This window comes from Kogia breviceps, chromosome 6, assembly GCF_026419965.1.
Source record: "Kogia breviceps isolate mKogBre1 chromosome 6, mKogBre1 haplotype 1, whole genome shotgun sequence".
NCBI lineage: Eukaryota > Metazoa > Chordata > Mammalia > Artiodactyla > Physeteridae > Kogia > Kogia breviceps.
The window spans coordinates 20,452,804-20,468,302 of record NC_081315.1 but is presented as its reverse complement, the minus strand read 5'-3'; the positions used below and the strand labels follow the sequence as shown (position 1 = coordinate 20,468,302).

General features: G+C 37.7%; 1 protein-coding gene across 11 annotated transcripts in view; it reads left to right on the top strand.

Annotated features, from left to right (window-relative positions):
* Nucleotides 1–15,499, top strand: part of MANBA (mannosidase beta) — a 167,172-nt gene that overhangs the window by 65,038 nt on the left and 86,635 nt on the right. For all 11 annotated transcript variants that reach the window (XR_010840973.1, XR_010840969.1, XR_010840977.1 and 8 more), the window contains 3 exons: nt 6,495–6,612; nt 8,236–8,322; nt 11,452–11,619. Coding sequence is in view for 1 of the 11 variants with exons in the window: in XM_059067307.2 (XP_058923290.1) it covers nt 6,495–6,612; nt 8,236–8,322; nt 11,452–11,619 (373 nt within the window). In the remaining 10 variants the exon portion in view is untranslated. The remainder of the gene's footprint in view (nt 1–6,494; nt 6,613–8,235; nt 8,323–11,451; nt 11,620–15,499) is intronic.

Genomic DNA, 15,499 nt, shown 5'->3' with positions numbered 1-15,499 from the left:
ACGGTGTATGCAAGGACCCTCATAGCAGAGACCCCAGGGAAACATAATCATTACTATTCATTTTATTATGTTTTGATTCATTCTGTTATTGGTTCTGGCTTCTTTTTTTTTTTTTTCCTTTCGTTTCTTTTTCTTTCTTTTTGTGTTTGTTCTGGTTTTAGTTTTTTTTTAATTTAGTCTTTTGGAATCTCTGTGTTTTATAGCATTTATTTTTTTATATATTTCTATTTTTACTTTGCTTTTCTGTTGTTCTGTGTTCTTTTCCCTTATATTTTTCTTCCTCTTTTTTTTAAATTTTAAAAAATATTTCCATTTCTGTTTTGCTTTTCTGTTGTCCTGTGTTTTTTCCCTTTTTATTTTATTATTATTATTTTTAATCATTTTTATCAATTTGTTCTATTTCCTTGCTTTATTCTTCAGTGGGCACACTGCTTTGGTTTTGTTTTTAGGTTATATGTTTTTGTTAGTATTAATCCTAATTGTTTGATTTCATTTTTGAGTTCTATTTGTCTGGTTGTTCTCTTGCTTTTTGTTTTATTTCCCTCTATTTTTGTTTCTTTTACGTGTATGTGTATTTCCTTGTTTCTGTTTTTGTTTGTTTGGTTTTGTTTTTAACATTTCTCTGGGGTTTTGTTTGTCTTTTTTAAAAATATATTTTCTATTTTATTACTACTTTTTTAGATTTCTGTTTCTATGTTGCTTTTCTGTTCTGTCTTCTTTCCCCTTTCTCTTTCTCTTCTTTTTTAAAATGTCATTTTTTTCAGTTTGTTTTGTTTACTTGCTTCATTCTTCGGTTGGCACTCTGATTTGGTTTTGTTTTTTGTTTTTGGGTTTTTGTCGGCTTTCTTCTTAATTGCTTGATTTTGTTCTTGGGTTCTTTTGTTTGTCAGGTTGTTCTCTTGCTATTTGCTTTACTTGGTTCTGTTTTTGTTTCTTTTGTGTGTGTGCATGTTTCCTTGTTTCTGTTTCTGTTTGTTTGATTTTACTTTTTACCATTTATCTGGGGTTTTGTTAGACATTTTTTGCTTTTTTTAAAAACCCCTTTATTGCTGGGACAAGCGACTTGCAGGGTGTTGGTCCCTTGACCAGAAGTCAGGCCTGAGGCTCTGGAGTGGGAGCACTGAGTCCAGGATGCTGGACCAGTAGAGAATTCCCAGCCCCAGGGAAGATTAATCTCCGAGAGCTGTCATGGAGGCCTCTGTCTGAATCCAAGACCCGGCTTCACGCAACTGCCAGCAGCTCCCAGTGCTGGACATCTCACACCAAACAACAAACAAGACAGGAACACAAAGCCACCCATCAGCACACAGACTACCTAAAGTCATACTAAGCTCACAGAAACCCCAAAACATACCACCTGACACGGCCCTGCTCATCAGAGGAAAAAGACTCAGCTCCACCTACCAGAACGCAGGCACCAGTCCCTCCCATCAGGAGGCCTACACAAGACATTGGAACAACCCCACCACTGGGGGCAGAGAACAGAAGCAGGAGGAACTACGACCCTGCAGCCTAGGGAAAGGAGACCTCAAGTACTGTAAATTAGACAAAATGAGAAGACAGAGAAATATCTGACAGGCAAAGGAGCAAGATAAAAACCCAGAAGACCAAATAAATGAGGAGGAAATAGGCAAACTACCTGAAAAAGAATTCAGAGTAATGATAGTAAAGATGATTCAAAATCTTGGAAATATAATAGACAAAATACAAGAAACATTTAACAAGGACCTAGATGATCTAAAGGGCAAACGAACAGTAATGAACAACACAATAACTGAAATTAAAAATACTCTCGAAGGAATCAATAGCAGAATAACTGAGGCGGAAGAACAGATAAGTGAGCTGGAAGATAGAATGGTGGAAATAACTGCCACAGAGCAGAATAAAGAGAAAAGAATAAAAAGAATGGAGGACAGTCTCAGAGACCTCTGGGACAACATTAAACGCACCAATATTCGAATTAAAGGTGTCCCAGAAGAAGAAGAAAAAAAGAAAGGGTCTGAGAAAATATTTGAAGAAATTATAGTTAAAAACTTCCCCAACATGGGAAACGAAATAGTCAAGTCCAGGAAATGCAGAGAGTCCCATACGGGATAAACCCAAGGAGAAACACGCTGAGACACATATGAATCAAACTAACAAAAATTAAACACAAAGAAAAAATATTAAAATCAGCAAGGGAAAAGCAACAAATAATATACAAGGGAATCCCCATAAGGTTAACAGCTGATCTTTCAGCAGAAACTCTACAGGCCAGAAGGGAGTGGCAAGATGTATTTAAAGTGATGAAAGGGAAAAACCTACAACCAAGATTACTCTACCCAGCAAGGATCTCATTCAGATTCAACAGAGAAATCAAAAGCTTTACAGACAAGCAAAAGTTAAGAGAATTCAACACCACCATCCAGCTTCACAACAAATGCTAAAGGAACTTCTCTAGGCAGGAAACACAAGAGAAGGAAAAGACCTACAAAAACAAACCCAAAACAATTAAGAAAATGGTAATAGGAATATACATATCAATAAATACCTTAAATGTAAATGGATTAAATGCCCCAAGGAAAAGACACAGACTGGCTGAACGGATACGAAAACAAGATCCGTACATATGGTGTCTACTAGAGACACACTTCAGATGTAGGAACACATACAGACTGAAGTGAGAGGATGAAAAAAGACATTACATGTAAATGGAAATTAAAAGAAAGCTGGAGTAGCAATACTCGTATCAGACAAAATAGACTTTAAAATAAAGACTCTTATAAGAGACAAGGAAGGACACTATATGATCAAGGGATAAATGCAAGAAGAAGATGTAACAATTGTAAATATCTATGCACCCAACATAGGAGCACCTCAACACATAAGGCAAATGCTAACAGCCATAAGAGGAGAAATCAACAATAACACAGTAATAATAGGGTGACTTTAACACCCTACTTACACCAATGGACAGATCATCCAAAATGAAAATAAACAAGGAAACACAGCTTTAAATAACACATTAGACCAGATGGACTTAATTGCTATTTGTAGGACATTCCATCCAAAAACAACAGAATACACTTTCTTCTCAAGTGCACACAGAACATTCTGTGGGATAGATCACATTTTGGGTCACAAATCAAGCCTCGGTAAATTTAAGGAAATTGAAATCGTATCAAGCATCTTTTCTGACCACAACATTATGAGACTAGATATCAATGATAGGAGGAGAACTATAAAAAATACAAACGCATGGAGGCTAAACAATGCGCTACTAAATAACCAAGAGATCACTAAAGAAATCAAAGAGGAAATCAAAAGTACCTAGAAACAAATGATAATGAAAACATGATGACCCAAAATCTATGGGATGTAGCAAAAGCAGTTCTAAGAGGGAAGTTTAGAGCAATACAATCCTACCTCAAAAAATAAGAAAAATCTCAAATAAACAACCTAACCTTACACCTAAAACAATTAGAGAAGAACAAAAAAACCCCAAAGTTAGCAGAAGGAAAGAAATAATAAAGACCAGATCAGAAATAAAGGAAAAAGAAATGAAGGAAACAATAGGAAAGATCAATAAAACTAAAAGCTGGTTCTTTGAGAAGATAAACAAAATTGATAAACCATTAGCCAGACTCATCAGGAAAAAAGGGAGAAGGCTCAAATCAACAGAGTTAGAAATGAAAAAGGAGAAGTAACAACTGACACTGCAGAAATACAAAGTGTCATAAAAGACTACTACAAGCAACTCTATGCTAATAAAATGGACAACCTGGATTAAATGGACAAATTCTTAGAAAAGGACAACCTTCCAAGACTGAAACAGGAAGAAATAGAAAACATGAACAGACCAATCACAAGTAATGAAATTGAAACTGTGATTAACAATCTTCCAACAAACAAAAGCCGAGGGCTAGAGGGCTTCACAGGCAAATTCTGTCAAACATTTAGAGAAGAGCTAACACCTATCCTCAAACTATTCCAAAATATAGCAGAGGGAGGAACACTCCCAAACTAATTCTGAGGCCAACATCACCCTGATACCAAAACCAGACAAAAATTTCGCAGTGAAAGAAAACTACAGGCCAGTATTACTGATGAACATAGATGCAAATATCCTCAACAAAATACTAGCAAACAGAATCTAACAACACATTAAAAGGATCATACACCATGATCAAGTGGGGTTTTTCCCAGGAATGCAAGGATTCTTCAACATATGCAAATCAGTCAATGTGATGCACCATATTAACAAACTGAAGGAAAAAAACCATATGACCATCTCAATAGATGCAGAAAATAATATTCCATTGTACATATGTGCCACATCTTCTTTATCCATTCATCTGTTGATGGGCATTTAGGTTGCTTCCATGTCCTGGCAATTGTAAATAGTGCTGCAATGAACATTGCGGTACATGTATCTTTTTGAATTATGGTTTTCTCAGGATATATGCCCAGTAGTGTTATTGCTGGGTCATATGGTAGTTGTATTCAGTGCAATCCCTATCAAATTACCAATGGTATTTTTCACAGAACTAGGACAAAAAATTTTACAATTTGTATGGAAACACAAAAGACCCCGAATAGCCAAAGCAACCTTGAAAAAGAAAAACGGAGCTGGAAGAATCAGGCTCCCTGGCTTCAGACTATACTACAAAGCTACAATAATCAAGACAGTATGGTACTGGCACAAAAACAGAAAATAGATCAATGGAAATGGATAGGAAGCCCAGAGATAAACCCATGCACATATGGTCACCTTATCTTTGACAAAGGAAGCAAGAATATACAATGGAGAAAAGACAGTCTCTTTAGTAAGTGGTGCTGGGAAAACTGGACATGTAAAAAAATGAAATTAGAACACTCCCTAACACCATACACAAAAATAAACTCTAAATGGATTAAAGACCTAAATGTAAGGCCAGACACTGTAAAACTCTTAGAGGAAAACATAGGCAGAACACTCTGTGACATAAATCACAGCAAGATCCTTTATGACCCACCTCCTAGAGAAATGGAAATCAAAACAAAAATAAACAAATGGGACCTAATGAAACTTAAAAGCTTTTGCACAATGAAGGAAACCATAAACAACACGAAAAGACAACCCTCAGAATGGGAGAAAATATTTGCAAATGAAGCACCTGACAAGGATTAATCTCCAAAATTTACAAGCAGCTCATGCAGCTCAATATCAAAAAAACAAACAACCCAATCCAAAAATGGGCAGAAGACCTAAATAGACATTTCTCCAAAGAAGACATACAGATTGCCAACAAACACATGGAAGGATGCTCAACATCACTGATCATTAGAGAAATGCAAATCAGAACTACAATGAGGTATCACCTCACACCAGTTAGAGTGGACATCATCGGAAAATCTACAAACAACAAATGCTGGAGAGGGTGTGGAGAAAAGGGAACCCTCTTGCACTGTTGGTGGGAATGTAAATTGTTACAGCCACTATGGAAAACAGTATGGAGGTTCCTTAAAAAACTAAAAATAGAACTACCATATGACCCAGCAATCCCACTACTGAGCACATACCCTGAGAAAACCATAATTCAAAAAGAGTCATGTACCACAATATTCATTGTAGCTCTATTTACAATAGCCAGGACATGGAAGCAATCCAAGTGTCCATCAACAGATGAATGGATAAAGAAGATGTGGCACATATATACAATGGAATATTACTCCACCATAAAAAGGAATGAAATTTACTTATTTGTAATGAGGTGAATGGACCTAGAGTCTGTCATACAGAGTGAAGTAATTCAGAAAGAGAAAAACAAATACTGTATGCTAATGCACATATATGGAATCTAAAGAAAAGGTACTGAAGAACCTAGTGGCAGGGCAGGAATAAAGATGCAGATGTAGAGAACTGACTTGAGGACACAGGGGGCGAAGGGGAAGCTGGGACGAAGTGGGAGAGTAGCATTGACATATATACACTACCAAATGTAAAATAGCTGGTGGGAAGCAGCTGCATAGCACCGGGAAATCAGCTCAATGCTTTGTGATGACCTAGAGGGGTGAGATAGGGAGGATGGGAGGGAGGCTCAAGAGGGAGTGGATATGGAGATATATGTATACTTATAGCTGATTCACTTTGTTGTACAACAGAAACTAACACAACATTGTGAAGCAATTATATTCCAATAAAGATATTAAAAAATAAATATACAAAAAACAAAAAGAAAATAAACAAAAATTTAGTTTTAAAAATAGTGTAATAGCATGACTGAAATTTAGAAAACAGAGAAAAGATTTCACCTCTAATTTTTCTATAGGTTTGTTTATTTAAAGTGGTTACAGTTAATGTGTATATAATTTTGTCTCACTTTCTTCACTTAGCGTTGTATCCAAACCATCATAATTTAAAAATGTGTCCTTCTAACAGCTATTTGAAATGTGTTTATCAACCACAATGTCTTTTTTTTTTTAACATCTCCAAGGTTTCAAATTGGCATTTGGTTTTAAAACTTCTTCTGTAGGTTACGGCTCCTTTTGCAGTCTGTTGTGGATGCTAACATGAATGCTCTCCGGGTTTGGGGAGGAGGAATTTATGAGCAGGATGAATTCTACGAACTCTGTGATGAACTAGGAATAATGGTGAGTAGTTGACAGCTCATCATTTTCTTTGTTGATATGTTACTGTATCCTCAGTTTGACCTCCAGTGTTCTGAGTGGGTGTTATTGCCTATTCCTTTGTGGTTTTTTTTTTTGTTTAAGTGTAGTTGATTTACAATGTTATGCTAGTTTCATGTGTACAGCAGAGTGATTCAGTTATACATATATATGCATATTCTTTTCCTTTATGGTTTATTACAGGATATTGAATATAGTTCCCTGTGCTATACAGTAGGACCTTGTTGTTTATCTATTTTATATATAGTAGTTTGTATCTGCTAATCCCAAACTCCGAATTTACCCTTCCCCAGCTCCTTCCCCTTTGATAATCATAAGTTTGTTTTCTATGTCTGTGTTTCTGTCTCATAAATAAATTCATTTGTGTCATATTATAGATTCCACGTATAAGTAATATCATAGCCCATTCCTTCTTTTCTCAGAGCCAGGAACGATGTTCCACTTTTCTGCAAAGGAATAAATGGCATCTCGCAAACCCTGAGCCAAAGTTGATAGTGAATATCATAATTATTTTAAATGATAGACATTCTGCATATTGGTTATATCTAAGCATATATCTATATTTTCTTCATCATTATCTTTGTGATAGGAGGGTAAGCATAAAAAATAAAATGAAATATTAAAAAGTTTTAACTTTAAGGAGATCTAACAAGACCTAGAGAGAAGAAAAATGATAAAATTAAATTTTAAAAGCTGTGCTTAATATTGTCATTAAGTACTCTGAACATAGTTTGCATTGGTGAGGGTTAAGCAAAGGAAATATAGTCTTTTAGTTCTAGTATTACAGTTCTAAAATATAAAGCACTTCATAGCAGAGTAGTAATTTTAATAATATTGACAGTGCTGATGGTCATGATGATGTGACAATATTCTGTAATATTCCAGGCATTGTTCTCAGTGCTCTGCAGCTATTATTTTATTTTAGCTTCGTGCCCACTCTATGAGGTAGCTACTATTGTTCTCTATCCCCATTTTACAGGTAGGGAAACTGACACGTGGAGAGGTTATCTAGCCTAAACTCACACAGTGGGAATATGGTGGAACTGAAGTTCTGAGTCAGGCCAACAGATTTAGGCTCTGTGCTCTGAACTACTGTGTCATAATGGCCTCCCTAGCAATGCACTTAAGTGGTTTCATTTCTAAACTGTCCATGTAGTAATCCTTTTGGCCATGAAGTTAATTCCTTTGTAAACAAAAGATGTTTCTTAACAGTCTGGGCCATCACTCAGTACCAAATTCCTGGTGAAAATCAGAGTGAATCAGGAGTGAGGAGGGGTTGGGAAAAAGCTTCTTACTGAATTTCATATTCCCCTCAGCACAAGCACTGTTTCATTATTTGAATTCCCCTTCTTTTTCTTTTCCGCCTACCTAACATTTTCTCCTCTCAGGTTTCCCTATAGTTACAGAGAGTCTGTGAGTGCCTTTCCCAGTGCCTCATGCTTTGTGATGCTCAAATGATCACACTCATCGGGCTAAGTTGATTTTTCATTTGCATGAAAGATAATGCCCAAAGTTCAGAATGAAGAATTTCTTTCTGTTCAGTAAAATCTATGGAAGTGCTATATTGCCTTTTATTTGATTTGATAGGTATGGCAGGATTTTATGTTTGCCTGTGCGCTTTACCCAACTGATCAGGATTTCATGGATTCAGTGAGAGCAGAAGTTGCTTACCAGGTATGTTATTACCATTTCAAGTAGAAGTAAAGGCTTAAGTTTTAGTTCTGCCTTTTGTTAAACCTCTCCTTGTTTCTTCTTTTTTAAAAAAAATTTTATTGAAATATAGTTGATTTACAGTGTTGTGTTTAGTTTCTTCTCCTTATTACTTTTTGTTGTTCTCTTTACTAAATCCCATGAAAAAAATCAGTCAGGTAATTGACTACCTAGGCGATTCCACCCAGTGTCATGACTTTAACTCTACCTATTGGCTGATGACTGTCAGATTTATTCCTGGCCCTGACTTACCTGCTGAATTCCTGGTTCTTATTATCCAGCTGCCTACTTGGTGCCTCTACTTGGAGGTCTAATAGGAGTCTCAAATGTAACATGTCCAAACCAACTTATATTACCTTCCCCAGACTTGCTTTACCTGCAGTTTTCCTCACCTCAGTAAATGGCGATACTAGTCTTTGAATTTCTCAGGTCAAAAATTTTAAGTGATTCTTGACTCCTTGATTTCTTTTACATTCCACATATAAACACTTTTATATTTATAGATCTATGAATGCAAAGAAGTGATTATATCCTAGCTCTGTCCACTGAAAAGACCTAGAAACAGTGAACAACCTAGTCATATTGAGCATTCTTATATTGAAATAATCTTTTCCACTAAGAGAAGGGTTCTTAGAGAAATGGCTGATACCAAGTCTGGGACAGGAAATATACTAGGTGATCCTGAAATATTTTGGCATACCAATAACAAGGAAGCTATCAAAAATATGTTAAAAAAACTTTGATGAGACTCTGACCAACCAAAAGTGGGACAACTTGAATAATAAGGATAAGAATGTCAGTGGATCGAAATCCATCAAGTATGTTAAAATCCACGAGTTCGTAATTAGAGTGTCTGTGAATATATTTTTGTGTGAAAACCCAAAAGAAATGAAAAAAAGATTATTATAACATTCAAGATAGTGGTTACTTTTGGAAGGAAGGCGGGGCTACGATTAGGAGGGGGTACATGAGGGCTTCTGGGGTGCTTGATAAAGTTTTCTTTCTTAGTCTGGATTGTGTGTTATAAGTGTGATTGCCTTATAATAATTCACCATGTCATAATTTGTTTTCTGTAGTTTTCTTAAGTTTAGAAAGTGAACATTGAATCATCCCTTGCTCAGAGCCCTCCAGATAAAATTAAAGATCCTCACCATGCACTAGCCTGTCTCTGCCTGCCTCTCCAGCCTCATCAAGCACCATTTTCCCTGTACGCTCTCTGCCCTGGAACGCCTTCTCTATTACCCTCTCTTGTGGACCACCTCGCTCATTTTTTTCTGGTCCGTCTAACCTTGGGCATGACTCTCTGGGAAAAAGCTTTCTATGTCTGCAAGTCTAGATTAGGTCATTTTCCCTTTGTGACATACATCACACTTGAAATTACTTGTTCAATGTTTTGTCACTGCATCAAAATTATAATATCCCTGAGGTCTAGGGCATGTTCTTCCCTGTATATCTCCATGATCTGGCTGTATTATTCATCAGATGTATAGATGGATGGACGAATGAATAACTTTTAAAATATTAATTATAATTATGTAGGTTGTAGACATTTCAGTTTTACTTTTAATTTTCTTTCATACAAGTAAAATATGATATCTATGTGTTTTCAATTCTTTTATATATTTTAAAGAGGAGAACTTTTTAATGAAGAGTTTATTAAAATTTTAAAGTAAAGCTCACCAGAAAATTCTAGGTCAGTTTGAAGGGTGTGTATAGCACAGAGTCACTGAAGCTTTTTGTCTCTTCAGTATCTGTATTTGTGTTTTCATCAGTACCTTAAACATGCCTGTCACAGTTGGTCACAGCCCTCACTTACGTGGGCATATACAGAGGCAAATAAGGAAATACTGTTTATAAGACTGGTTAAGAAAAAACACAAGACTTTAATTTTTTAAATGAGATATATCTCTTTAAGATATCCTTAATGCATCTCTATTTCATGTATGGGTTACTTAGCATATTGAATGGAGACCACAGAGAGAACATCAGCTGGGATCCATCACGGAACCACACATTACAGTGCAAGAGAAGCTATAAATACCAATGAGGTTATATTGCTAAAACATGTTCGAAAATAATTTCTCTTGACCATTGACTCACTCTGTTGTTGGCAAAGAGGTTTAATTTCCTTCTTCTGCTGGGCTACATCTTCCAGTGTGTCAGAAGAATTGGATCCTTTCACCTTACTTATGTAGGGCTGGCAGTGAGCCCAGTTCACGCAGACCTCAACTCTTAAGGCAGGCAGGATTTTCAGATTCCCTCATTTCTTCTTCTATGTTTAGATATATTCAGTGACTTACTACTTGTAGTTGTGGCTCGCGGGCTCTAGAGCCCAAGCTCAGTAGTTGTGGTGCACGGGCCCAGTTGCTCCGCGGCATGTGGGATCTTCCCAGACCAAGGCTTGAACCCGTGTGCCCTGCATTGGCAGGCGGGTTCTTAACCACTGCGCCACCAGGGAGGTCCAGTTGATTTCTTAAGACAGGACATTGATAGTTATTTCAGGGGACAGCCTCTTGATGTCCTAATTTTTTTTCCTTTAGAATATTCCATATATTTAACTTTCAGAGTGTCTCTGGTACTCACTTGCTTTGTAAAACCCTCTCTAACTGTCCTCGTGGTTTTCTGATCTTGGTGGAAACTGTGTGCAAACTTCAGTCCCTCTCTCAGCAGTAGTGTTTGTTCTGCCTCATTTGTTTCTTCACAGAAAACTCCAACTTGCTCTTGAGAAGCTAACCCCTGTAATGTAACGTCTCCTGCCTTTTGTATTTCTTAGAACCTTTTTGTGGCAAGTCAGATAATGGTGAGGTTGATTTATTTTTCTCTTTTAATGAAAGGGATTACATTTTCTTTAGTTATATGGTGAGAAGAGGAACCCTATTTTCTCAATGTTTATAAAATCTAGATAGAAAGAATCTCAGCGATTTCTTAAAATGTCTTCCCACATGTAACATTACTGCTCATTTTCTGATGAGTTTCTGGCACGTAAAAATACATGTGCAGAAAGATAATGGCTATAATTTTATGAATAATTACAACTCTGAGCTTTCTTATGTTGAATATTTGAAAATTATTTTATGTTTTCTTCAATTTTAGGTCAGGAGACTGAAATCTCATCCCTCCATCATCACATGGAGTGGAAATAATGAAAATGAAGCAGCGCTGGTGTTGAATTGGTATGATATACAGTCCAGCCACCTGTCTACCTACATCGATGATTATGTGACACTGTATGTGAAAAACATCCGAAGGATCGTCTTCGAAGTAAGTTCAGACATACCTCGGAGATGTTGCAGGTTCGGTTCCAAATAGCACAATAGAGAGAATATTGAGATAAAGCTAGTCACATGAATTTTTGGTTTCCCAGTGCATAGAAAAGTTATGTTTACACAATACTGTAGTCTACTAAGTGTACAATAGCATTATGTCTTAAAAAACAATGTACATACCTTAACTTAAAAAATACTTCATTGGTAAAAATTGCTAATCATTATCTGAGCCTTCGGCGAGTCATGATTTCTTTGCTGCTGGAGGGCTGTGCCTCGATGTTGATGCTGCCGGCTGATCAAGGTGGTGGCTGCTGAGGGCTGGGGGGGGCTGTGGGAATTTCTCAAAATGAGACAGCGACCAAGTTTGCCACAGCGATTGACTCTTCCTTTTAGGAGCTGTTTTTCTGTAGCATGTGAGGCTGTTTGATAGCATTTTACCCACAGTAAAACTTCTTTCAAAACTGGAGTCAATTCTCTGAAACTGTGTCATTGCTTTATCAACTAAATTTATGTGATGTTCTAAATTCTTTGTTACCACTTCAACAGTCTTTACAGCATTTTCACCAGGAGTAGATTCCTTCTCAAGAAGCCCCTTTGTTCGCTCATCCGTAGGAAGCAACTCTTTACCTGTTCAGGTTTTATCATGAGATTGAAGCAGTTCTGTCACATCTTCAGGCTCCACTTCTAATTCTGGTTCTCTTGCTATTTCCACCACACCTGCTGTTTCTTCCTCCACTGGGGTCTTGAACCCCTCAAGTCATCCATGAGGGCTGGAATCAACTTCTTCCAGACTCCTGTGAATGTGGATACTTTGACCTCTTCCCATGAATCATGAATGTTCTTCATGGCATCTAGAATGGTGAATCCTTTCCAAAAGGTTTTCAGTTGAATTTGCCCAGATCTAGTAGAGGAATTTCTAGCTATAGCCTTACAAAGTGTATTTCTTAAATGATAAGACTTGAAAGTCGAAATGACTCCTTGATCCACAGCTGCGGAATGGATGTTGTGTTAGGAGGCATGAAAACGTCATTAATCTTGTTGTACATCTCCATCGGAGCTCTCGGGTTGACCAGGTGCGTTGTCAATGAGCAGTCATATTTTGAAAGAAATCTCTTTTTCTGAGCAGTAGGTCTCAACAGTGGGCTTAAAATATTCAGCAAACCATGTTGTAAACAGACGTGCTGTCATCTAGGCTTTGTTGTGCCATTTATGCAGCACAGGCAGAGTAGATGAGCATCATCCTTCAGGGTCCTCAGATTTTCAGAATGGTAAATCAGCATATTGGTAAATGAGCAATTTAAAGCCAAGTACAATAGCCCTTACCAAGAGAGTCAGCGTGTCCTGTGAAGCTTTGAAGCCAGGCATTCATTTCTCCTTAGCTGTGAAAGCCCCAGATGGTGTCTTCTTCCAATAGAAGGCTGTTTCATACGTTGAAAGGCTGTTGTTTAGTGTAGCCACCTTTTACAATTATCTTAACTAGATCTTCTAGATAACTTGCTGCAGCTTCTATTATACATCAGCACCTGCTGCTTCACTTTGCTCTTTGATAGTATGGAGATGGCTTCTTCCCTTAAATCTCATGAGCCAACCTCTGCTGGCTTCAAACATTGCTTCTGCAGCTTCCTCACCTCTCTCAGCCTTCATAGAATTGAAGAGAGTTAGGGCCCTGCTCTGCAATAGGCTTTGGCTTAAGAGAGTCTGTGGCTGTTTTGATCTTCTATCCAGAACTTCTCCATATCAACAATAAGGCTGTTTTGCTTTCTTATCATTCATGTGTTCACTGGAGTAGCACTTTCTATTTTCTTCAAGAATTTTTCCTTTGCATTCACAACTTGGCTAACTGCCGGTGAAAGAGGCCTAGCTTCTGGCCTGTCTTGGGTTTTGACGTGCCTTCCTCGCTAAGCTTAATCATTTCTAGCTTTTGATTTAAATGAGAGACCTGTACTCTTTCTTTCACTTGAACACGAAATTGGCCTACTTTCAATACTGTGTGTCTCGGGGAACAGGGAGGTCTGGAGGGAGGGAGATGGGGGAATGGTTGGTTAGTGGAGCAGTCAGAACACACACAACACGTATGGATTAAGTTTGCTATCTTATATGGATGGGTTTGTGGCGCCACAAAACAATTACAATAATAATATCAAAGATCACTGATTACAGATCACCATAACAAGTATAATAGTTAAAAATTTGAATTATTGCATAAATTACCAAAATGTGACACAGACACAGAATGAGCAAATGCTGCTGGAAATGGCACTGATAGACTTGCTTGATGCAGGGTTACCAGAAACCTTCAATTTGTAGTAACAACTGTATGCCTGTCATGCTTTTTTTTTTTTTTTTTTTTTGCGGTATGCGGGCCTCTCACTGTCGTGACCTCTTCCGTTGCGGAGCACAGACTCCGGACGCGCAGTCTCAGCGGCCATGGCTCACGGGCCCAGCTGCTCCGCGGCATGTGGGATCTTCCCGGACTGGGGCACGAACCCGTGTCCCCTGTATCAGCAGGCGGACTCTCAACCACTGCGCCACCAGGGAAGCCCCCTGTCATGCTTTTTAATGAAGTCGAATTTAAGAATCTGTCTTAAAAAGGGATCAGTATGAATATTGATATTGTATATTCTTCTGTCCTTTTTTTAGCGTGGGCTTCAGCAATATCATTTTAATGCAGAGTAGTCTATTATAATGCTGCAACATATGAAAGGATTCATGAATTGTGGACTTCTTTGAGAATTAATGTGTCTGTGAAACTCGCCACCCATACACCAATATTGCGCTTAGAATTGCAAGTCATCATGGACTCTTTGGAGCCCATCCATGGATCCCCAAAGGCTGAGAATCTCTATATTAAATGATTCATTGATATACCACTTATTTTTCCCCCATTTTTGGGTTCTTTAATATATTAATATACTGACTACTGTGAATTACTTTTCCAATGATAAGCTAGTTGTAATCTAAGCTCTGTTTAGTTATAATGCCTTGTTCTTTTGCTCTGCTAGATTTGATTTGCTAAGATTTTGGTAGAATTTAAAATTTCATATTCACAAGTGAAATTGGTGTGTGGTAAGAATTGTAAATTCAGGGCTTCCCTGGTGGCGCAGTGGTTGAGAATCCGCCTGCCGATGCAGGGGTCACGGGTTCGTGCCCTGGTCCGGGAAGATCCCACATGCCGCGGAGCAACTAAGCCCGTGAGCCATGGCCGCTAGGCCTGCGCGTCCGGAGCCTGTGCTCCGCAACGGGAGAGGCCACAGCAGTGAGAGGCCCGCATACCGCAAAAAAAAAAAAAGAATTGTACATTCAAACGCCTAGAGGAGCCAAATTTGTTTTAAAAAGTTGAGTCTAGTGGAGCAGATGAGATTCACGAAGAGGGAAGAGGGGACTGTGGTAAAAGGAGAATGGATGTTGGGTCTCATAACATTTATATTCAGCATTAAAAAATGCTATCTAAACATAATTGGCAAGAAAGATTTGGCCCATAGAACCCAGTGTGTAGCATTTGGTGTGTATGTGTTTGTGCTCACCTCGCAGAATGAGTTAGGGGCCTTTTCCTTTTTAATATCTAGGAATAAAATAGAGATTATTGGTTTTATTGAGACAAATTCACCCATGTAACAGTCTGGGCCTAGTGCCTTTGGGGGGGCATAGATTTTATTTTAATTAATTTTTTAATTGAAGTATAGCTTATTTACAATGTTGTGTTAATTTCTGCTGTACAGCAAAGTGATTGCATTATACATATATATACATTCTTTTTAAAATATTTTTCCTTTATGGTTTATCATAGGATGTTGAATATAGTTCCCTGTGCTATACAGTAGTACCTTGTTGTTTATCCATCCTATATATAATAGTTTGCATCTACTAACCTCAAA